The sequence below is a fragment of the Homarus americanus genome, unplaced genomic scaffold (assembly GCF_018991925.1).
Source record: "Homarus americanus isolate GMGI-L3 unplaced genomic scaffold, GMGI_Hamer_2.0 scaffold40856, whole genome shotgun sequence".
Classification (NCBI taxonomy): domain Eukaryota; kingdom Metazoa; phylum Arthropoda; class Malacostraca; order Decapoda; family Nephropidae; genus Homarus; species Homarus americanus.
This window is the reverse complement of record NW_024734615.1, coordinates 5,720,483-5,747,360: the sequence shown is the minus strand read 5'-3', so window position 1 is coordinate 5,747,360 and position 26,878 is coordinate 5,720,483. Positions and strand designations below refer to the sequence as shown.

Genomic DNA, 26,878 nt, shown 5'->3' with positions numbered 1-26,878 from the left:
GGTTATATTATTTATAATGGCTCACTGCATAACACCCAAGACGTATATGACGATGTTTTACTTTTTAACGGTTCCTATGTTTATTGAACTCCTTCTATCGTGATTGACAATTATATTTAAAAACAATAAACTTATCTTCCTACCCAGTTAACCGGGTCACATGAATCACAACACATTTCGTGAAATGGATAAAACCTGAAAGGTACTCACACACACACACACATATATATACCACCAGGTGGGAAGGTGACACATGCACGCCCACATTTCACTCTCTCCAAAACCAGAATGTCTTTTTCAAACTGTGTTGCCCACAAAGGGAGCCACATCTTCCTGTCGTCACATCTCACAGGGTCTCTTATTAGTTCAGGCCTAAGGCATTCACACTCACAGGTCACTGCACTGACTCACGCCAGGGAAATAATCACTGACATTGTTACAACACTCACCATCACCACTCAAAACCACCATCACAGCCCACCACTCACCATCACCACCACCACATACTCTCCATCACCACCATCCACCAACACTCACCAACACCACCACCAACACTCACCACCAACACTCACCATCACCACCAACACTCACCACCACCACCAACACCTCACACCACCACCAACACTCGCCACCACCACCAACACTCGCCACCACCACCAACACTCCCCACCACCACCAACACTCACCACCACCACCAACACATCACCACCACCAACACCACACCACCACCACCAACACTCACACCACCACCACCAACACTCACACCACCACCACCAACACCTCCCCACCACCACCACCAACACCTCACACCACCACCACCAACACTCACCACCACCACCACACCACCACCACCACTCACCACCAACACTCACCACCACCACCAACACCCCACCACCACCACCAACACTCACACCACCACCACCAACACTCACACCACCACCACCACCAACACTCAGCCACCACCACAACCAACACCCCCACCACCACCAACACACCCCACCACCACCACCAACACTGGCCACCACCACCACCAACACTGCCACCACCACCACCAACACTCCACCACCACCACTCTCACACCACCACCACCAACACTCACCACCACCACCAACACTGCCACCACCACCACCAACACTCGCCACCACCACCAACACCTCACACCACCACACCTCACATCGCCATCACCAACACTCATCGCCACCACCAACACCACATCGCCACCACCAACACCATCGCCACCACCAACACCGCCATTGCCACCAACACTCACCATCACCACTAATAATCACCACCAACACTCACCACCAACACTCACCATCACTACCAACACTCACCACCAACACTCGCCACCAACACTCACTACCACTATCACCCCACTACCAACACTCACCACCAACACTCCACTCACAACATCACCACCAACACTCCCTACCAACACCACCAACACTCACTACCAACACTCACCACCACTACCAACACCACCATCACCACCATAATCACCACCAACACTCACCATCACTACCATCACTACCAACACTCACCACCACCACCAACACCTCACCACCACCACCAACACTCACCACCACTACCAACACTCACCACCACCACCAACACTCACCATCACCACTAACACTCACTACCAACACTCACCACCACTACCAACACTCACCACCACAACACTCACCACCACTACCAACACTCACCACCACCACAACACCACCATCACCACTAATAATCACCACCAACACTCACCATCACTACCAACACTCACCACCAACACCTCGCCACCACCACCAACACTGCACCAACCAACACTCACCATTGCCACCAACACTCACCATTGCCACCAACACTCACCATCATCACCACTAATAATCACCACCAACATCACCACCACCACCCACACCACCACCAACACTCCACCACCACCACCCACACCACCACCAACACTCACCACCACTACCAACACCTCACCACCACTACCAACACTCACCACCACTCACCAACACTCCACCACCACTACCAACACTCACCACCACTACCAACACTCACCACCACTACCACACCACCACCACTACCAACACCACCACCACCACCAACACTCACCACCACTCCCACCAACACTCACCATCACCACCAACACCATCACCACCACTCACCACCACCACCACACAGCATCACCACTAACACCTCACCACCAACACTCACCACCACCAACACTCCACCACCACCAACACTCACCACCACCAACACTCACCACCACCACCAACACCTCACCCACCACCACCCCAACACCTCACACCACCACACCAACACCTCACCACCACCACCAACACCCACCACCACCCCACCAACACCTCACCACCACCACCAACACCACCACCACACTCACCACCACCACCAACACTCACCACCACCACCAACACTCACACCACCACCAACACTCACCAACACCACCACACCACCACCAACACTCACCACCAACACTCACCACCACCACCAACACCACCACCACCACCAACACTCACCACCACCAACACCTCAACACACTCACCACCACCAACACCAACACTCACCACCACCACCAACACCTCACCACCACCAACACTCCACCACCACCCACCAACACTCACCACCACCACCAACACTCCACCACCAACACTCACCACCACCACCAACACTCCACCACCACCACCCATCACTCCACCACCACCACCAACACTCCACCACCACCACCTCAACACTCACCACCACCACCAACACTCACCACCACCACCACCAACACTCACCACCACCCACCAACACTCACCATCAACACCACCACCAACACCTCACTACCAACACCACCACCACCAACACCTCAACTACCAACACTCACCACCACCAACACTCACCACCACCACCAACACTCACCACCACCAACACTCACCACCACCAACACCACCACCACCACCACCACCACCACCAACACTCACCACCACCAACACTCACCACCACCAACACTCACCACCACCAACACTCACCACCACCACCACCACCACCACCACCACCACCTCACCCACCACCAACACTCACCACCACCACCCCACCACCACCACCACCACCACCACCACCACTCACCACCAACACTACCAACACTCACCACCAACACTCACCAGCCAATACTCACCACCCCACCATGAACACTCACCACTACCACCACCTCCACTCACCACCACTCACCACCACCACCACCACCACCACCACCACCACCCACCACCACCAACACTCACCACCACCACCATAACTCCCACCACATCACCACCAACACTCCACTACCAGCACTCACCACCACTACCAACACTCACCACCAACACTCACCACCAACACTCACCACCACTACCAACACTCACCACCACTAACAACACTCACCACCACTACTAACACCCACTACCAATACTCACCACCATTACTCACCATCACCACCAATACTAACCACTACTCACCATCACCACCAATACTAACTATCACTACTCACCACCACCAGCACTCAATATATGAAGCTGGTCTGAATGGGTCAGTGTCCCTTAAAGCCGGGGTCTGTTACAGGGGCGGAGCCAGGAATGTAAGATGCCTGGGGTGGTCCAAGAATTATGGATGGGGAACATGTTCTTGAAAGGTAAGCCACACCCAGAAAAATGTTGAAATCTGACCAATATTTGGCATTTTAGCCATGTGCACTTGATATTAAGAAATATTCTGTGGTCAATGATAATTACTTTTTGCTACACAAAATTGTCTGAATGTAATACTGCATTAGAATATTGCATTGAACTTTTTTGATGCAAAGGGGGTCTTAGATCTCCTAGGTCTGCCCTTTCATTATAGACAGTATCCTTTATATCAGGATACTGTACATTAATAAAGGCAGTAATTAAAGGTGAATTCTAATAACTATGAATTTATTATTAAAGCAGTGTAAGATAATTAATTTTGTTAATTTCTGTGACAGATAAGACAAATTTTTACTTCTGGTACTTTTGTTTAGAAATGGCCAGAAACACTTAAAAGATACTGTACACGCATGAAATGCCCACACACAGAGAGTTACTTCATCACAAAACAAGCTTGCACTTAGGTGAACTGAATGTACAAGAACATACTGTACACACAGAATACACACAAGCTCCTGTTTGTGAGATTTAATCAATATATGTGGAAAAATTTATTAAATGAAAAGCTAATACTGTATATGAAAAAATATCATACTATTTTGTGTTTTATCTCCCACCAGATCAAAGCTTATCGAGAATATGAAAGAGAACGTAAGCCTATAAATCAGCTTACTGAGGAAGATCAATACATGCTGCATCTTAGTAAAATTGACAGACTTTCAACCAAACTTCAAATAATGAGTTTTATTGCAAACTTTTTTGACAGTGTGCACACTGTCACACCGGTGAGTTGACCTAAGTTATTGTCAAACAGTAATTTTGTTTATAATAATATTCTATTACTGTACCTTCCCTCTTTATCCTCCACACCCTGGTCACATATTGCCTTTTTTCCTCCCATCCTTAATTTATTCACAGTAATTTCATCACTTGCTGCAGTTTACCATTCTTGACTCATTAGTGTGAAAGGATTGTCTGTAGGACCTGAGACTATTAAAAGTCTGCTACAGATTAGCACCTGTTAGCGCTACAACATTTTGTTGCGGATGCAGTAGTATAATATTTTGGGTAGCTTCAGTAGAGGGGGTTGTATGTTATTATGTCTTGAGTTAAGACTTTTTTGTTTTGTTTCATGTTGTTACAGATCTGGAATTTGTTTTTTGTTCCATTATTTCTTACAATTACATGAATAAGTATAAATTAAATTTATATAAAACAAAACTTGGTACCTGTAGAGTACAAAGTATGTAAAGTTTAAATTAAATTTTTTAAGGTTTTCTGGACTCAATAAATTTTATCTCTGTCCAATACATGGAAAAAAGTTTATGAAATACAGTATACCAGATGTATGTCCTATTCTGGATACACGCCATTCAAGGAAAATAGAAATGATATATCGGAAATCTTGTTTAGTGTTTGTTGGACTTGAGCATCATACCTAAAAGTTGATCAGTGTGTCATACTTTTTTGCAATTTTCGTCCTTGGTTTTGTTTTAATTTACCCATGAGTTAAACTCAGTTTTATGGGTTGTCAGTGTGAATAGAAAGGCAACTATTTCTTTTGGACATGATTTCTAGTTTATCATAATTCTGTAAATTCTACCTCAGATATGCGTCTGTAAAGGATTCATCCAAATTGAATTACTGTACAGGTACCTAAGCCTAGGGTCAAAAGAAACCATTATACCAATTTCTTTATACTGGATGTAATAAAATAACTGGATAATAAAGTTTAATTACTACTAGAGAGCTATTGGCATGAAACGACTAATGAAACCGTGTTTTCACATTTTGTTACAGCAAGTCCATGCAATCATCACAGCATCCCGTTCTGTCAAAAACAGTACTAAATTAAGAAGAATACTTGAAGTTATTCTTGCTTTCGGTAAGTATTTTTGTACTGTATTGTACACTCACCAGAAACATCTCGAACGCTATAAGCACTATGCGGTCTGAAAATTGAACGAAGAATCTGAAACCATTCCATGATGACAAGCCCCATTTTACTCATTCTCACATCCGTCATGCGCAGGTGTTTGAGAATTTTTTGTTGAGTGTACAAACTAATATAAACTTAAGTGAGAAATAGAAGTATGTTCTGAATTTGATGAGTTAGTGAGAAAATTAGTAAGCAAATGGTTAAATGAGTAAGCAAGTGAATGCGCAGCGTAGGGCATTTCAAGCCCCATGCCCCTCGCTGGGTGATATGGCATGTAATATTTGTAGTGTCAAAACTTTTCTGTCCACATCCACATCTATAATAATACAGTTGATGAAATACTGTACTATTTTTTCACAGGTAACTATATGAACAGCAGCAAACGTGGGCCAGCATATGGCTTCAAACTTTCAAGTTTAGATACTTTATGTGATACTAAATCAGCTGACAAGAAGATGAGCTTGTTACACTACATCCAAGACACCATACGCATTAAAGTTTCCTGATCTCAACAATGTCGACTCGGAGCTTAGGTTTATTGAAAAGGCTGCCCAGGGTGAGCGAGTCATTGTGTATCATCTTGTAAAGCCTTTAAAATGTTTCTTAGCATGCACAGTATTAAAGGTATCACTGTGGTAGTTTCTATTGAATAGATGCTTATCTTTTTATTATTATTATTATTATTATGAAGCTACAGTATAACTGTACCTACTATTGTATCAGAGGATGTTGGGTTTACAGGTATACTGTACCTGCAAAGGTGTTCATCACTATATATCTGAATGATTTTACTATGCACTGGATTGTGTGGTACAGTACTTGGGAGCCAAGAAGATTAGATGTTTACCTTGGATCAGTAGGTGCAGATATTAGATAATTTGGGTAAATATGGTTCCCTTTTTTTGACCCTTGCAGCCTCCATGTTTACTTTGATGTCATTTTAATGTATTAAATGTTTTTATCGTATTATACTCATATATAGACAAAAAAGGTAGAATTAGATGAAATTAAAATGGATTACCATCATAAAATTTTGGGAAAGTCTCATTTTGACAAAAATTTTACATTATTTGATTTGTCTTCATTTCAGTGTCACTAGAGAATATCCTGACAGATGTAAGCGAGTTAGAAAAAGGGATGAAAAGCTAAGAAGGAACATGATCGTTATCGGGATATGCGAAGTGCAGAAGGGCATGCAGCTGTAGCAGTGCTAAAGGAATTCCTTTGTAACTCTGAGGATAAGCTCAGGAAGGTTAGATTTGGCAGATATTCTGGTTTTTTACCACTTAAAGAGGTTAAGGAAAGAGTACCCAGAAAGGTTGTAAATGATATTATTTAGTATCTTAAATTTTGTTGCTAGATTAATGATTATCTTATGGGGGAGATTTTATTGTGCCACAGATGGGTAGTTCTAAAAAATACAGTTGAACGTCGATAGAACATGAGTTACGTTCCTAGAGAGGTCGCTTTAAACCGAATTCGCACTAATTTCGTTTGGTACTTCGGTGCACAAAATACTAAAAGGACTGAGAGTCTACCCAGATGCACCTCAGCCCATCTCCTAAAATAAACAAAACATTGTTTTTTGTAGTAGTATTTTAAAACAAACACTCATAAATCAACACAGCTAAAATTATGGGACTTGAAATGGTCTGTTTACTGGCAATCAGTTGATGGAAAGATGGGGGAAGGTGAGGCAATATGTTTGACAGTTGATGCCAAGGTCTAGTGCTTATTTATTTATCTGTCCTTAAGAGTGACTTTAAGTTTTGCTCTTGTAAAATGTCACTGAACTGACATGTTCTAATTAATTTTATTACAAAGGGCTAAAATTTGTATCTCTTGTGCAAAATATATGACGTTTATTTTCAAATTATTCGCTGTCTTGCAAGGATTCTAGCAATGCAAATTATATTCTCCTAACTTTAGTCTGCGATATTATATAAGATAAAAACTGTAAGCCTATAACCACCAAACCCTGGCTGGGAAGATGGGGGAGGGAGGGAGGGAGGGAGGGAGGGAGGTGACATGTTTGATAGTTGGCGCTAAAGGTCTAGTGAAGTATTTATTTGTTTATTTATGTCCTTTAGATTGAGTTATTGTTTTTTGTTTATAAAATGTCACAGAAGTGACAGGGGAAAGTATAATTTACATTGCTAGAATTCTTATAAGATAGTGATTAATTAGAATATAAACATGCTATAGTTTGCACTAGACAAAAATTTTAGTAATCATTTAGTACATTATTTTGAGTACTTGTACAGTACAGCTTTGCTCTTAGGACAGTGTAGCGTGCCCAGAGAAACATTAGGCTAAATTTTAAAATATGATGTGCCAAATTGACTCAGCAAAATAGGAAAGATTTGTTTTAAATTAAAACATTGTCCTTAATTGTAGGTGTTGCTTTAAATCAATAATCTTAAATTGAATCGCTTTAAATCGATGTTCTACTGTAGTCAAGTTTTGTCATCTTATCATCTTAGAGCAGTGGTTCCCAAACTGGGTGGGCATGAAGTGGGTACAGGGGAGGCATGAAGCCATCTGCCAAAATTTGCTATTTTTTGCTCAAAAGAATATAATGAAGAAACTCTTTCAGGAGTAACTCTCTCCATTTGAATCTTCCACACATCCCTGCAAAACCAAAATATAGCAGTCACCCTTATCCGTTTTCTATCATTTAATCTCTCTCTCCTTACGCGTCATGTACGTGGCATGGATACCATACTGACTCTCACACTACTTGTATCTTTCACAAGGAGTTATCTGATCCTCAACAGTACTAAAGTATAATTATAATAAAAAATAAAATCTATGTAGATTTTACATACAAAACTATAAGGGGGGGTGAGGACTTATCAAAAGGGGGTATCATGTTAAAAAGTTTGGGAACCACTGTCCTAGAGCATTCTGAAAATGTTTAATGGAAGAAGGAAATATTTATCATGAAAATTCCTTACATTAGTGTGGGGTCTTCTGTAGGTTACTCCTACTAGGATATTTCGTGTCGCTACGCATTCAAATCCAAAACATCTTCCATGTACTCCTCCTGAACCTTTAAATCATTTCTTACAAAAGTGTTATACTTGATATCAACATATAGGCTTACACCACCACTGTGTTGTGACGTGTTGACGCAGTGTCTTATAATTAGGACTGTTATACAAATGGTCAATATCGTTAGTGAGTTTGGTCTCACAGAACCCAAGTACATCAAATTTGTGGGCAATAGAAGATAAACACTGATCTTAAAAGGTATCTAGATGAAGGGGAATACTGCTGATGTTATGGCTAATCAAGGAGAAGGAATGAGGTAGGTAGGAGACTAGAACTAAACTCGGGAGAGGCAGGAAAGTAATAGTTACAGTTTGGGTTGGTGTAACCCAGTGAGTTTTGCAGAAAGGCATCAGGATTGATATGAGGGAGTATTGTGTCGACACCATGGGTAAATGGGGTGTAACACATACCTATCTAGTTACATCTAAGGGATGCTCTGCCGAACGACACTCCATGTACTCCTCCAGCTCTCACTCTGAAAGAAATGTTTTTACCATTTTTGTTTTTGATCATTTGAGTGTTATTTCTTTTAAATTTTTTGCACATTATGTAGGATTGCGTGTGCTTGTTACTGAGTAAAAGAAAGTTAAGTATATCTACCCAAAATTACAAGATGAAAAATAACCATAACATCACTCCCTCACTCAGCCCGTTAGCTCTCATTGGCAGACGAAGAAATGTTTATTCCCTTTATATTTTTGACCTTATGATACTGATTTATTGTATATTTTATTTTGCACATTCTGTATCTAGGATTGTGTGTGCATGTAACTGAGTAAAAAAATATGAAAAAGTTTTGTATACTACCCAAAATTACGAGGTGAAAAATAACCATAACACAGCTCACAAGGAGAGGGCTAGGGGGATGTGGGTGCCCCAACTGCCTCCTGGGGGCGCGCGATTTGAATTTTTGCCATTTTTAAATGAGTTTTTGTATCTTGAACGTTCTATTATTGAAGATGTTATATTAATTACGAGGAATCATACACCATAAGAGGCTGACCATATGGGAATATAATATTTAATTAATAAATCAACCTGGCAAATGTGGCAATGCCTGGTTCCCACCATCCCCAGCCTGTGTCTTGTCTCATACTTACGGTAGTACAGTAGCTCTGTGAGGCATGCAACATGCACTCATCCCCACATATGAACACACAAACTTTCCAGACTGATAATGGATTTTCCAAGAAAAAGTGAATTCCAAGTGTATTTATGTCTGATGTATTGAGTTACTGTTCGACTGTATGTTTCATATCTGAGGAGTGAATTGGTAAAGTGCCTACTGAAAGTGTAAGCAACCAGAGATTTATAGTGGGTTTAGATAAGGCATGTATGGTATGTTATCCCTTTCAAGGGGATAGAAACTTGATAATGTAATTGAAATGATAAGACAAATAAAATATATCTGTGAATGGATCAGTAAACAAAATAACGAGTAATCTCATCCACATTAAAAGACAAACTTCAAACAAAACTTGGTTTTGATTTTCATTGTGAATCTTTCCGAGTTATGTCAAGAAAAGTATATAAAGGTAATTTAGGTTGAAATTGATTTCTTTTCTTGGTAAAACCAGGTGGAACATCACAGTTAGCAAAATGAAACCATCAACAATAGCACTGTGTATAAGATTAATAATCCTTTTAGTATTAAGTAGTGGCATCATCTTAACAAAGAAACATATCTGCCATTGTTTAGTTCAGCTTATCTAACATTTCTCTAAGATTGACAAATTATTAAAACTATGAGAAATTAAGAATTTTTTTTATAGACATAATAAATATTTATAAGAAAGAAGATTTTTGTCAATTAATACTTCTAAGCGATGTCATAAGTATATACAGTATTTGTTTACTCCTTCATATCTCTCAACGCCATGTAAATTTTTGTATACTTTTGAGTAACATTCTTATTAATATGGGCACAGATACTAAAGACCATTTTTTGTGATATCTCGGTTAAAAGTACAGTATACATCTATGTAGATTTGCTTTTAATATTAAACTTGTTAGACAGGAAATGTTGTATGGAGAGCAATATTTTAGCTATATACTGTAACAGTTTAGTATCTTAGTTGTAACATTTTTTGTTTTTCTATGCATAATAGCTTAATAACTGCTTATACTGTAGTTAAAAGATTTATTTTATTCACAGCTACGAGCAGAATCTAAGACAGCTCAAACCACATTTGCCGAAGTGTTGGAATATTATGGGGAGAGTTCCAGAAGTATGGCACCAAACACATTTTTTGCTATCTTTGTGAGATTCACCAAAGCTTATAAGGTAATGTTGTTTATATATTACTTCTCTAGATTATGTATGTATGTATATACAGCATGTATGTATGTATGTATGTGTGTGTGTATATACAGTATGTATGTATGTATGTAATGTATGTATTTATTGTTATAGGACATACTTGTCTAGGGGTTATTAAAGTGTTCCACAGCATGAAAATACCAGGGAGATAAACAGAGAATGGGAATATTCATAATACACTCGAAATTGGTACAATATATTAAGTAGTAAACATCTTTAAACTATATGCACAGAAAGGTGATAATGAAAGTACATTAACTACAACTGTATTGTACTGTATTGTATTTTGTATTTTGATCTATTATTTAATACTGTATGTTATATGATTTATGATGAAACATACACCATAATTGGCTGATCATATGGAAATATAAGAATGAATAAATAAAAGACTGGTGAAGGGGGCAACAGTACGGGGGAAAGGACAAGCAATCCTTGTCCCCCCACAAGGGAATTATGATTCAGTTTGAACACTAACGTGTATCCTTTTTGCTCTCTTTTTTGCTTTCATTAATGCGATTTATATGCTTTTGTTATTGATGTTTATATACCTAAAATTTATGCTTTAATGTTAAAGTATTCAGTTAAAGTTAGTTTTAGGAGTGAATCTGGAACAGAGTCTTCACAGCCAGTTACAGATGAATTTCTGTACATTGTGTTCATTTTAGGCCAGGTGCTCCAATAGAAAAATACTTATCCAGCACCTCCCAGGTCCCAAGAATGACAGATAAATGGTCCCATACCTGTATAGTATTTTTATATACTTTGTGTACTGTACTGTACTGTACTATGTGTTCAATAATTGCCTACGGAAGGGTCACTTGTTACGGAACCCAACCGTAACTTGGGGAGTGTCTGTATCTTGAATAGATATTTTAAGGATTAAGTTAGCAAGCCTTTGAAAGTTTCCATCACCATGTTAAATTAGAATTGTCAAATCACTTAGAATGCTTAGTTTTAGTTATATATACGTAACTTGAGGTAATCTTGAGGCAATGTTGTTGATGCATGAAATATTGACCAATTTATTTTTCATTGCTTTCATTTGATGACCAGATTGTTGAGCAAGAAAATGAACAACTTGCTGACAGGTTGAGTGCCAGTAGAGTAGCAGCCCTCAACCAACAGAAGCAGCAGCAGCAACAAGAAGAAAGGCAGCAGGTAGCCCGCAACAACAAAATCAATGTCCGTAAACAACAGGTTAGTCAGTTTATTTCTTGATGTATATCTTTTATTTTTTAGTTTGTTTGACTACCAATAAAGATGTTATAAATTTTAGCTGTGTATTCTTTAAGTTATTTTTTTAAGTGCAAATTGCTTTATGGAAAAATAAATTTGGAATGTTAATTATAAAGAGTCCGGGGGGGTGGGGATAATTAGGTTACATCAGTACTAGTCACTTGGGATAACAAATACATTAATTGTTTACTTATTATTCAAACTTATTCATGTTGTAAAACCATAATAAATATAAACTCAAAGGAAGAAGTCATCTCTCAAAACTCTGTATAGTGGCTAACTTACTCATTTTTCCTTTGATATAGTAAATTCATGATAAAGATATATTTAGTAGTCGAGATCATTTATGAACTATTTTAAGTGACTTCTATGTCAGATTTAGATTTAATATTATTACAGTACAGGTAGTTATGCTATAACGCGATAGTTGTGTTCTTGCAAAACATCGTGTTATAGAAATTCGCGTAATAGAAATAACAGGGCTTGTGGAGAAAATAGGGTTAGGTGCAGATTACTCCAAATCGAAAACAAAATCGTAGTTAGCCTAACACAAAGGACAGCACAGTCTAAATAAATGTTACATTCATATCTAATAATGAAATCATACAGCAAATGTTACACTTTACCTTGAAAAAATATGAATATAACTTGATGGGGGAGAAGATTGATGTTGAGGAGTCATGAAACATCAAGCTTTTCTTCAAGTGTTATAGCCTTTCTTTTACGATCAACACCGGAAATGCGATCACCAGAATGCTTCCCAGAGATATTCTTCTTTTCCATAGTCACAAAATTGGGGAAACAGTAATCAGAATTCACTGAGGATGCTTAAAAACTTCACACGTGTTTCAAACTCAATGTGTGGAGTAAACAGAGTGCGCGGGTCTAAAACGCTATGTATTTTGTTTTTCTCTCTTATTTAAAATTTTACAATTTACATATGTACAGGTATACTGTATACATAAATATTACATAAACTATTTCTGCAATTGTTCACAAACAAAACACATAAATCAATTGAACATGTGATGTCGAACGTGAACTGTAAACACTGCATAACCCCGCGCCAAGCCACAACACTATACAGTACACTTCAAACGCTACGTACTTAGTTTTCTCTTTTATTTAAATTTTTACAATTTACATACAGTATATATATATGTAAATTGTAATTTACATATTATTCATATTATGCTACAGCGCCCACAAAACATGAGAAACGTTTGAGTCCCCCAGTAGAGATGTCCGTTCTCTATCCACTTCAAGATGTCTTAGTCCTCCGTTTTATTTTTGTGTACTCGCTCAGGGACTCAAGTATTTCTGTATATAACACAGGATGATAAGGGAATTTGAAATTATGAGTGAATGAATTTATTATACAGTGATCAATTAACATAATTTAATGTGTTTAAGTAGTATTCAGGCGCCTTCAGCCTAGTGATGTTACGACATTCGTATCACTCACTGTAAACCACGAATTTCACACACACACACACACACACACACACACACACACACACACACACACACACACACACACACACACTCACTACATACCGTATATCTCGGCCTATTTTAGAATCGCAGTTATGTACTGAACATTCTATGTAAAAAATATAAATTTTAAATGAATTATTTATAGTGTGGTGGACTTCCTACACAAAGACGGGCTATAAATAGCCTTCTTATCTCCTCTCCATCTATTACCCTCTGTTCTTAGAGAGAAGGTCTTGGTAAATAACTTTTGTTTGTTTATTTTCATTGTTTGTCTAATTTATCATGTTGTATCAAAGTAATATTACTAAAATTTGTGTATAGGTAGTAGGCAGCTACCAAACAGGGAGATACTACCGCCTGGGAAGATATTGGAAGCATAATGTACAGTAGGGGGCAGTGAAATTTTGCTCAAAGCTGCACTCTTCAGGCATTGTTTCTTATACATATCTAAGACTCCATGCCAAATTTGAAGCTGATATGTCGAGGTTTAGTCTGCCGCATTTTCTACTGAAATTTTTAAATTTACCTACAGTACTAGCCAAACAGCCGCTGTGGCGGTGCAATGTTCTGTTCAGTGTTTATCAACTTTTTTTTCTTATCTCTTATTTCATTTAAGTTGTCTTGTTGCAGATGAGTATGGTGCTATGTCTATATTGATTATCAGCCTTTTCTTATTTCATTTCTCAATGTTGTGTTACTGTACTGTAATGTAGGGGAGACCTGGGTAAGTAGCTGCCATTGCTACTGCCACCTTAGCTGACTATGGCATTATCACAAAGGATGACAAGAGTCAGGTTATTGGACCACATAAGCTGCGGGATGCGAGACAAAAATACCGATTTAAGAGGCAAGAAATTGAGATGGCTAGTTTAGATAATTTGACGTCACTCTATTTTGATGGTAAGAAGACCGCCACTCGTGTGATGATAAAGAATGAGAAGACCGAGAAATGGAGTTCGAGGATGATGGTGAAAGATCATTATGTCATCATGGTTGAGCCTGGCAATGAATATCTCACACATGTGACTCCCAAGACTGGACACGGAAAGCAGATTGCCAAAACTATTCACGAGTTTCTGGTGGAGAAAAATCTAACCCAGCAGCCCATTGTGTGTGTTGGTTGTGATGGAACCAATGTAAATGTAGGATCAGAAAATGGAGTCATTCAGCATCTTGAAATGTTACTTGGTCACCCGCTCCATTATTTCATATGTCAGCCTCACGGAAATGAGCTGCCTTTCCGCGCAGTTTTTTATCACTATGATGGTAAACCAAGTGGTCCTGAGCATTGGCGTGGTCCCATTGGAAAGCAGATCAAGGAGTCTTTGTCTGAGCTTCCAGTTGTCGCCTTCCAGCCAGTCAGTTTCCCTGATTTCCCTGTGTTTAATGATGAAGTGGAGAAAGATCTGTCCTGGGATCAGAAATACCTGTATAGGATTTGTAAAGGAGTTATCACAGGTGTTGTTGAAGATGACTTGGCTGCTATTGAGCCAGGTCCTCCCTGTGTGTCAAGGTGGAACACCTTATGGAGTAGAATCCTCAGGCTGTATGTAGCAACATCAAGACCCAGCCATAAGTTGAAAAGAATTGTCATTACAATAATAAAGTTCAGTGCTCCAATGTGGTTTTACATCAAGATACACCCTTACGTAACACACGGCTCAAGGAACGTATTCCAGTCCCTGCTATATATGAAACACCTGAATAGTGAGGAGGAGACGATAGTGAAGAAGGCTGACCAGAGAAATGCATACTTCGCCCACACAGATCAACTTCTTCTTGGTATGTGTGCAGATGAGGACATGACTGTTAGAGAAAAAGCTGTCTCAATGATAAGAAAAATTAGAGAGGAGAATCAGCAAAAGGAAGAATGCACTGGCAGATCTGAAGAGGAGGAGGAAGATTCTGATGCTGCTGTTGACGAGAATTTGTTAAACTATACTGATGAGGAGGGTAAAGATGGAGATGGGAATGAGGATGTGCCTCCTGTAGTCAACATGAGAAAGGTGGTGACTCCGAAACTAAAGTGGCAAGCAAAAAACTATCATTCCATGATTAACTGGAGGAATGAACTCAAGACTGAGCCTCCTTACATTGCTTCTCTGTCAAATCTACAGGTTAATGACATTCTTGAGACACCATTAGTGGTGCCCAAGTGGCCAAACAGCACTCAGGCGGTCGAGAGAGGCATAAAAGTGATGACTGAAGCTTGCACTGAAGTGACGGGATACGAATCGAGAGATGGATATATTAGGCAAAGATTATTGTCTAGGAAAATGATGCCAAGGTTCCACAAAAAAGAATTTCAATATGAACTTGTAATGATTTTCTATACGGTGTACCTGTAAAATAACATGTGAATTAAATCGATGTCACCCATGTAAAATTTATCATTATCCTGGAAAACATTAAATGACACCTAATTTTTGGTATACACTAAAAGTTGACAAAAAATCGTTCGCAATGCGGCAGGGTAAGTGCATGAAATGGCATGAAATTTTGCACAGGTGTTTGTTACAGCCATACAAACGATGCCTGAAAAGTGCAGCCTGCAACTCAAATAAAAGTGTTTTTTCCCTGCCCCCTAATGTACAGTATTGTCTAATGGTAGATCCTACTTCCATATGGCATCACGAAAATTGTGACCAAGTCTTAGGTTGCTGATCTATCTTTCTGCCTCATTTACACACAATTGCAGTTTCAATTGTTTCTCTTCCTTTGACAACACAACATACATACAATATAATTTTTCTCACCTTTGATCTTTTTTCCTTTTTGCATTTATTTATGGTTGGTTATTTAAAATAAGGCCAATTCACTTAAAGTATTGGCATCAAATTTTACCGGCTGGTGTACACTAGTGACTCACTTAAGCGTCAGTTATTTAACTGGAACTAATGTCTGTGTGAGTAAAATATTTCCATTTACTTGAAATAGATCTGCCGATTTATTTGTTTATTTATTTATTTATAATATAATGTAATATATTAAACACACTGCAAGTATTTTCTTTAATTTATATACTTGTTTCGCGAAAAAGGGAGGCTACCATTAAACCTGGTAGGTGAAGTTGACCAGACATTTATGGTGATCATTAAGGACCAAACTCCGAATCCATGACGTGACTTCTGTTCATCATTTATATCCTAAATTTACCACTGTCGGTAGTTTCAAGAATTAACGCAGTCATTTACTGAATATTCTTTGTAAAAAAATAAATTTTAAATTAATTATTTATAGGAGATAAGTATTATCATCCGTAAATATACAGATATGCATTACTGACCACCTCCAAACACAAGGACGGCTAAAAATAGCCACAGGCGGTCACAGTCAAGGTCACTTTCCCTTTCTTGTCACTGGCAAATGGGGGGGGGGGGGAGTGATGATAGCAGCTGTGTTTATTACCGGGGTATATTGTTCTTTTACGGTATGTTAGACAGGTTTATAGTACATTTTTATTATTTTAATACTGTATACCGGTAATCTTTATTTTAATCCAGCTTCCCAAACGTAAGTTTCAGTATAAAATAATTAGTGGTAGGACCTTGAGTGGTTTACGATGTTTCCATCACCACTCTTGACATGCTAAACCTCAATATTTAAGAGGTAATAATTTTATATCTGGTGCCTAAGATGACCCCCTAACTTTGGGCTAATTTTTTTATGGTTCAAATTCCTTCTTATAGGCCGAGATATATGGTAAATTATTTCTGCAATTGTTCACAAGCAAAACACATAAATTAATTGAACATGTGATGTCGAACGTGAACTGTAAACACTGCATAACCCCGCGCCAAGCCACAACAACCGTTCTAGTGGAATCGCGTTAGAGCCAATTCGCGTTGTCAAAACACGCATTATAGCAGAACTCCCTGTATGGTTAAAGTCTTGCTGGATGATACACAGTATTAATATGATAATGCCATACTTATTTTAACATCTCTTACTTGGTAGTTCATCATTTTAATTGTAGATCATGGAGAATATTAATAAATGTATCTTAGTTATAATTTATTCTCCAGTATAAATGTATCTTAGTTATAATTTATTCTCCAGTATACATAAAATACTGTATTCATAGTAATTTGCAAGTACAGTGTATACAGCACTTTACAGTATAGGGTATTTAAAATAACTTTTTGTGTCTTTATATTTCTTTGATTATTGTACATGTTATTAATCTCACAATTGCTTTCCCATCTTTTCTTCAGGGATATGGAGGAGAGGTAAATTTTATTATTCATAGTACATTTTTGTTCTAATGAAACTAACTGATTGTGGATTTATTGTGTGTAGTGTGACATGATCAGAAAATAATTGGTTTGTGCAGAATCAATAATGTTGCCATGAGACAATTACATGTGTATGTGACACTGCATGTGACCAAATGATTACATGATGCAGTACTAGTGTAACCTGGTCTTGTATAACTTGGTCATGTAACAGTTAGTTATGACCAACACACTTGTAACCTTGCCATGTGGCATTTCATTATGACACAACACTTTTATAACTTGCCAAAAGGCTCTTTGTTATGAACTAGTTAAAATAATATACAGTATTTATGTGTAAATGGCTGTCCTTGATTTATGTGATCTCTTTGCAGTTATCCAAAAGAATTGGAGATTTAAATTTATAATATCTACTCATTTAAAGTTTTTGTATCCAGACATCATGACCCCTGCTTGTGCCTGCACTGACATCACAGTTGTTCTCACAGTGTGGTATGCTGATGACAGTTATTAACTTTACAGTTAGATTTTGAAGAAAGTGGCTGCACTTTTCAGTTAAAAAAACTGTGGGTAGTCATTTAAGAAACTATCTTTTTTTGTGGAGTTTTCCTGTAAGATTATAAAAAAACTTAGTGATAGATATGCTACAAATAAATGACACAAGGCATCATTACAAATATATATATACAATACAGAATTATATATCATTACATTGTAATTGTCATCTTCACCAATACTAAAAAATTGTAGTTTTCATAGAAACAGTTTATGATATTTGTTTGAAAAGTAATGAAGTTAATGTAAAGAAGGTTTAAAAACAAAGCTTTTGTTTAATTTCAAGGAGTCTTTTTTCTGAAATGATACTTTGTTTATTTGGAGGCTAATTTTAATTGTTTTTTTTTTAATCATGTTTGTTTCACTGCATATTGAAATGAACTGATTATGTCACATACACAGATACTTATTATGTTTAATGCTGACCATAACCATGCACAGCGATATACAGTAGTACTTTGAATTACTGGACACTTGTAAACCTGGAATGCCAAAAGACAGGAACCAATTAACTCTGTAAAACCAACACTCGGGGGATTATAATGTTAGCTCAGTGGCGAGTCATAAAAAGTAGTAGCACTGTGTCTCAGGATTTGTACATGTTTTCTTTTGTGGTGTATGTCCTTCAAACGGAATTTTATTTAAAAAAAATCATACATAGTAATGGATATTACTTAGAAAAATATAATGTCACAACACATTGTACTGATGAGTACTCTTATGCATCATATGTCTGCCTCATTGAGGAAGGCACTCTCAGCAACATGTGTTGCCATTGAAGTTAAAATTTTATCACCTGCTTTGACATCTACAGTATAATGTTTCTGCCATAAACAAAATTTTAAGCTCTTAGTTTAATTTGATATTGTGCATTTGATGTCAAACAAGAAACAATAAAAACCAAGCAAATGACAAGGCTTGCTTATGGAGCTTGCTATGCACTCTAAATTTTGTAAAACACGACTTTCTAAATTATTCTGAATATGAAAATTGATGAAGTGCTTAGTCTTAAAAATGAAACAATTTAAAAAAAAATAATTGAGAACTTTTGCATCAAAAGTGTTGCTCATGATTATAAACCATATGTGCCGAGACTACTGAACAAACATGGGCAGATTAAATAATATATATATTTAGATCCCTGAACATTTGTGCGACAGTACTGCCACTAGTCCACTAGATTCAGTACTGATGATATTCCAAAAAGTGAAAGTTGATCAATATATAGGCCCAACCCCTTTTTCAGGAATATAATTAAATAATATACAGAGTGTATACAGTATAACATAAGTAACAATTAAATTATCAATGATGTGAGGAGGTTAGTGAAGATTGGCTCATGCTACTCTATTTTATAAAAAATCTGTGTCGCATGAATTGTAGAACTTTAAGCATTTCATGGTTTTTGAATTCTGTATTTTAAAAATTAGGAAAGTTTTCATTTTAGATGAATGGCGTACAATTTCAAATTGTCAGGTAATAAAGGGATTTTTCTTCTAACGATTCCTCTTTGATGCAAAGTGCTGAATATTGTTACTTTAATGAGGTGTCTGACTTAGATGGATCTCTTAGAAATTGAGATTTAATAAAAAGGCTCGAAGGGTGAATTTACATTACTGTTTACACTTATGTCAAACACATGACTTACTAATTTTATAATACAAAATTTAGTGTACAGTCCATATAGTGATTTTTTAAAAATATTTATGAATACTGTAGTGTAAAATCCCAGCCAAAAGTACTGTGCCAGGCAGTTTTGCCTAACCTGGCTATGTGGCAACATCTGAGACACGCTTGCACGAACACACATGATGGAACTACCGGGCCCATGTTTAAGCATCACTCTGTGGTTTAAAGGGTGCATTTCATGCCTAGATTACTATGTTGCCAGCAGTGCCAGGAACAAACCAATGAATACATTAATAATTATTTGGACCTAAATTGAATGACGAGAACCAATGTATTTGCGAGCTCAGACGAAATGCCTCCCCACACATACGCCGCACTACACTGTCTGCTAGACACCTTGATCATGTGAACAATCCATTCTATGTCATGTTTATGTGCACATCCTCTTTGAACTACACCATGTGTCGATGATGCGAGTTGTCTTATGTGAGTGTCAAGAGGACAGGTATAAAAAATGCTGCATATTCTTAATTTCAAGTCATAACAGAGAGGGTTCTTGACAGGAGAGAGGGTTGGTGATGGTTCCAGACAGCAGGGCGGCAGGAGTGAGGTGCTCGTTAATTTTTCCTCTCATTCCTACAGATCATCAGTGTCATTTCATTGACAAACTTACTACCATTTTTAGTACAGGTTGTACCTCTCTAGTCCGGCATTCTGTGGTCCGGAAACTCCCATGGTCCGGAATGATTTTAGTTTGCCCAATAGGTAGATAGGCAGCTAATCCCCGTAAAAAAAAAACCGACAACAAAGCCGCGGGAAATTAAGGTTCGTTTACATCTGGCAGTTCGGCTCTCTCTGTTTGTCTATACAGTACAGAGTACAACATTTAACCCTTCAATATATATGAACAGTAAATAGGTGTTGCTTTCATATTCTTATGTAGAGTAGTGACGATATGTTTTCACTTGCGCTCACTTACATACGCGCAGTATCACTTTTTTTCTTTAACATGAATGGTTAGCTACTTATATTGTTCCATTTATTAACATTAAATAACATTACTTCAAACAACCATATTAATTTTTACATTCATTTTACTACAGCTACAACCAGGGTCTTATTTTCTTGTTTTATATGTAGAACCAATCAGTCACTGGTTTTGTAAACATTAACGAAAACAATGCTGGCAGCCGTCTCGTCTCCTCGTGTGTTTTAATATTCTAATAATTATTAATGAATTGTATTGTTCATTTTGCGCGCACAAACATGAATTCAATAAAAAAACCAGAAACCTTAATTAAAACATATGTGAACAGTAAATAAGTGTTGCTTTTATATTCTTATGTAGAGTAATGACGATATGTTTTTCACATGTGAGCACTTCCATACGCGCAGTCTAACTTTTTTTCTTTAACATAAATGGTTTGCTACTTTTATTGTTCTATTTATTAACATTAAATAACATTACTTAAAACAACCATATTAATTTTATACATTCATTTTACTACAGCTACAACCAGGGTCTTATTTTCTTGTTTTATATGTAGAACCAATCAGTCACTGGTTTTGTAATCAACGAAAACAATGCTGTCTCATTTCCTCGTGTGTTTTAATATTCTACGAATTAATTATTAATGAATTGTATTTCCCATTTTGCACACATAAACATTAATTCAATAAAAAAGACATTCAGTAATAAACAATAATGAATCTTTTGTACATAAGAGAAATGACGCTGTTTACACGATTGTGCACGTCTTCTGAACGTTGGCGGGCCGTTCAAACCCGTCGAAATTCGAGTTTCCGCCGTCAAAATTTTAAATTATGTAGTGTTTTTTTTTGTGTCCAAATAAAAAACGTTGAATTAAAAACTCGCGAAATTTGAGAAGCTACTGTATTACATTTAACCCTTCAATATGTCTTCAAAGAGACCACGAAGCAGTGAAAGTGGTGCTAACGTAAGCGCAAGTCACTATCTGCCCAGGAAAAGGGTGAATTTCCATGGTCCGGCACCAGTCAGGTCCCGAGGTTGCCGGACTAGAGAGGTACAACCTGTATAATCAAGTGTCTCATTTAAGATATTAACTTTACATATTATGGGGTTCTGTGGTAATTTGAAAGAGAACAGAAAACATTGTGTGGACACACACACAGAACTTTTTCAATAAACCGTTAATTATTATTATTATTATTAATTATTGCACGCACGCACACACACAGTCAGTTTAAGTGTTGCTTTGTTTGGCAGTTTGCTCCACGTTCCAATTGGTAAAATTGGTTCAAGTAAACTGTTATATCACTTATAAGTTGAAGTGGGTATCAAATATTTGGTGAAATAAAGGTGTTTCACCTGAGGATAGCAAAAAACATGTTATCTCGGAAGAAGAAAAAATCTATATATTTATAACACAAACAAAAGGGAAAAAAAAACATTATCTCCACCAACTGGCCCACACCGTTGAGGTTGATCCAGCTCCACATGTTTACGGTCCCGTGGCCACTCCTGGCTTCTTGATAAACTTGCTGCCGGTCATAACAGGTGTTATCAGGTCTCCAGTAGTGAAGACTGCTGTGGTTGGCCAGAAGTCCAGGTCTTCCCCTATACTGCCCAGAGAATTGTAGCCCCCCCAACCCAGTGTTGTTCTTTGAACCTTTCCATGACAGTAGAGATCCTGTGGTGTATCCCAATTCCACGGAGTCATTGCCTAACTGTCCTAGCCGAGACTTCCAAGTGCAGCTGCTCCATCGTGGCCACCACATGAGTGAAAGGATGATCACAAATGTCTGCCACAGACTCTTCAAACCGCTGTAACCAACACCGCATTGTCGACCTTGAGATTCCTATCTGCCTTGCAATCTCGCTGATACTTAACCAGGCATTACGTATGCCAACGAATTGCCCTTTCTGGAAAATAGCATGGTGTCGGTGTCCCGTGGTTGTAGTTGGTAAAATGACTGAACGGTTGCTGTATGACCACGTCATAACTGCGAATAAGTTAAAGGTTGTGGTGAATGGCATTAATTGTCCCTAGAATCGTCATTTCCATGTTACAATAAACTATCATGTACAATGAGACTGGTGTCATTAATAACTTCAATAGGAGAAGGATATTATACCCACCACCACCAGTCAAAATCATGAACCCCTCTACTATGAATATAGTGTTTTATATAATATCTGTCCTCCCTGCACTCCTATAAGAAAAATATTATCACCAATAAGTGGTGGAGGAGCACATAGACATGCTCTAAAATGGATTGTTCCCATAATTCAGGTGTCTAGCAGACACATTGTGTGTTCATTTTTTCATTAAAAGTGTGTTTGTATAATAAGTAATTTTTTTCTCCTAAGATATAACATTAAATTCCTATCATTATACTTGTGTAATATGACAGGAAGCGATAAGAGTTCACTGCAAATATTTCATGCCCTTTCTTTATGCACAACAGCACGGTTGTTTTACGTTGATACAAGAATTACATTAAAACTTAAAAGTATTGTGTGGTAAATATGAGTGGTCGAGGCATTGTGTTTTAGCTACTGACTGACACTGGCCAATAGCACTGATTATGTTATATTAAAAGTAATACTGTATGAAATGTACTCTACCATTGATCATTGGTAAATTGTGTAGCTCATAGATGATATGTACATAGAGACGCCACATATTGGAGTATTCACATAATCCGGGTTTCTGGTACACGCCGTGTGTATTTGTGCGTGCGTATCTTCGACTTTGCCACTTAAACGGGTTCTATGCCAAGCAGTTTTGACTGCTTGGCATAGAACTTTTGGACAGGAGTGTACATGAAAATCATTGTGTTACTACTGTAGGGTGTATTTAGTTAAAAGATACATAATATTAAGTGAATATTCACATTCTCTAATAAGTGTTTGCTCCTTATAATTCTTAAGTGCAAAGTAATGCTTTATTGGGGGTGATGGAGTGTAATGGTTTATTTTAATGGAATTTCTAGTTCCAGGCTGTTCCATGGAATAATAGTGTAGTAAAGCAATGTACTACTGTACAAAGGTCACAAAGGGTAGAAAGTGCTATCAAGATTAATTATTATTCATTAGATGATGTCATCGTTAAAACAAGCTCATTGATGTTTATAATTACAGTATATTTAATATTTTACCCTTTCTGAACATGTCTGTTTTTGGTTTTTGGGAAAAAATATTAAATGGTTGACTAATTTATACCTGGTCTTAGAAAGGATAAGCACTTATTCCTCACAGTGGTGTCAAACAAAATATCTTTCCCCATTAAACAAAACTTGTGTTTTCATGTTGTTATTGATGGACACTAACACATGCAAATGATAGTTTTTTATTTTTACAAAGCAATTATTTTTAACTTTTGTGTGTGTGTGTGTTTGTTTGCGCTGAAGTTTTGCTTTTGTTGCTAATAATATTACTCTAATTATATCTCTCTTAGCCAGAATATCTCTCGAACCTGAAAAAACTCCCCCATCCCCGTAATTTTCCGGGTACTGGGAAAATTTTCTCGGAATTTTCCAGAAAATCTGACCTTTGGAAAATTGTTCCCAAAGCTGGAATTTTCTGAAAAATTCTGGCTTTGGGAACAATTTTCCAAGAAAATTTCAATTCTGGCTATTGGAGAGTTCCGGTTAAGAGGGATTCCAGCTAACGGAGATATTACTGTACACACATTAATCCATTGCCAACCATGGGGGTAATGTTCTAGACTTCTGTAGTTGGCAGTGTTTGTCTAATAGAAAGTAATGAATTTGGGGAAGTTACTCCCAAGAGACATACCAAAAGCCCTTTAATATACAACTCACTGTTTGAAATAAGTACATGGTTTATACTGTATTTAAAAAAAAAGTTCATTATCTATGTACAATATATAATTATAAAGAGCAGTTTCTGTCTGTCTGTTTGCTGTACACAGATACAGTTTTAAAGATGAAGTTTGGCAGAGAGATGCGCATAGACTCCAGAAATGTCCAGAAGGTGGAATTTGGGGAATTTGGCCCTCCAGGTAGGGGGGGGGGGGGTGGAAGTGCCTGGAGTCATAAATTAAATAAAACTTCCATCAACACCCCTTTCTGGCCTGCCAGATGTAGAAACACCCCAACACTTATGTAGAAGAAAACAAAACAAAACAAAACCCCTTCCATAGCCCTTACATAAGCCCTCTTAGTAAATGTAAACCTATATAATATAACCCAAACACCAATAACAACAGGTAAATACTGTAATCCTGAAAGATGATGAAAAAGAAACAAACAAATATAAATACAGTAGTTGTACATAAAGCCTAAAATAGATGCCAGTAGCACCTGGATCTCAAACGTTCACTTAATACCAGACAAAATTATTAGGATGTTTTTGTGTATAGCTTAAGTCAATCAGTTCAGTGCATTCTTACATCTTCAATTACCGGGAATGTTTTTTGTACAAAGGAGTAGCAATAATTTGCGGGTTAATTACCAGAATACATTGTGAATTATAAGATCACGAAGTACCATATAGAAATATTTATTTAAATGGAATTAATGAATTTGATACCAGAGGCCAAAAAATTGCATAAATCTTTCCAAAACTACTTTAATAAACACTAAATATTATACATAATACATAAGAAAATACAGTGGCATATAGACATTTTACAAAAAGTAGTTTTTTTATTGCATAAACAGCTCCTTCCCTTCTCTTAATCATCCTCTGGGTGACATCAATTCATCAACTTCGAGACAGGCATAGGCGAGGGCTGGCTCGCTAGTCAGCTGTTCACGCTATGAAAACAAAGCACCAGGAATTTATTAATAGAATGACACAATAACTCATCTGGGTTAGAGTGTGGGATTGTTTTTCTTGGGAAAATTTATTATAGGATAAGGTTTTATTAACCTAAACAATATGGGAATTGTGGTGAAATTGTGTACAGTGATCCCTCGGTTAACGAGCACCTCGGTTAACGAGATTTCGGTTAAAGATTTACCTTCCATAATATTCTTAACTTCGGTTAGCGAGTTTCTTACGAGCGGACCTCAACATGATTTCGCTTGCATTTGGCAGTCCACCAGCTGTAGTATTAGTCCGCCAATACAGTAATCGGTTCTAGGGCTTCCCTTACTATTTTAGTAAATATCAAGAAGTTTATACTATTCAATAATTTTAAAAGTTTAATATTAAATTTTTTAGTCATTTTAACAATTATTGAACATAATTGAAGTACAGGAAACTAGTTTTATGCGCGCCAAACAGCCTGTCAACACACCATACAGGCGTCAGTCACTGTGTCTTTTCAGTGGAGGTAACATCTTGCTTGAGACTTTCTTCAACTAAACGCTTTTTTTCTGTGTTTCCAGTCAAATTATTGGTCATTTTGAAATCTATTTTACATATTGACAATATATAATGCAGTGCAGTGTTGATTTAAAGAAAATAATCTTGAATTACACCAAGAGAACTAAAAATTTTATGGGTGAAATGGCGCCATGGGGTGACTTCTGTTCCACCCCAATGCCTTCCCTTCTCCTCCACCCCCATTCTAATTCCCATCATCATCATCATCATCATCATCATCCAGGAGCCTTCTACATACATACCTCAAAGTAAGTGTACTTTACTACCTTTTTTGTTGATTTTAGACAATTTTCGGTGAGCTGGAACCAATTACCCAAAAACCCATTAAACAATGGTTTCAGTTAACGAGTTATTCGATTAACGAGCAACCTTCTGGAACGAATTGTGTTCGTTAACCGAGGGACCACTGTACTGACG

The 26,878-nt window shown here is 37.7% G+C and overlaps 1 protein-coding gene across 1 annotated transcript in view; it reads left to right on the top strand.

Annotated features, from left to right (window-relative positions):
• LOC121870397 (formin-like protein) overlaps positions 1–26,878 on the top strand; it is a gene marked incomplete in the record, with an annotated part of 115,630 nt that overhangs the window by 65,728 nt on the left and 23,024 nt on the right. Inside the window, 9 exon segments of the mRNA XM_042372224.1 lie at positions 4,274–4,438; positions 5,454–5,538; positions 5,953–6,083; positions 6,085–6,148; positions 6,683–6,734; positions 6,736–6,844; positions 10,802–10,930; positions 12,023–12,166; positions 17,917–17,931. Of these exon segments, the coding sequence (XP_042228158.1) occupies positions 4,274–4,438; positions 5,454–5,538; positions 5,953–6,083; positions 6,085–6,148; positions 6,683–6,734; positions 6,736–6,844; positions 10,802–10,930; positions 12,023–12,166; positions 17,917–17,931 (894 nt within the window).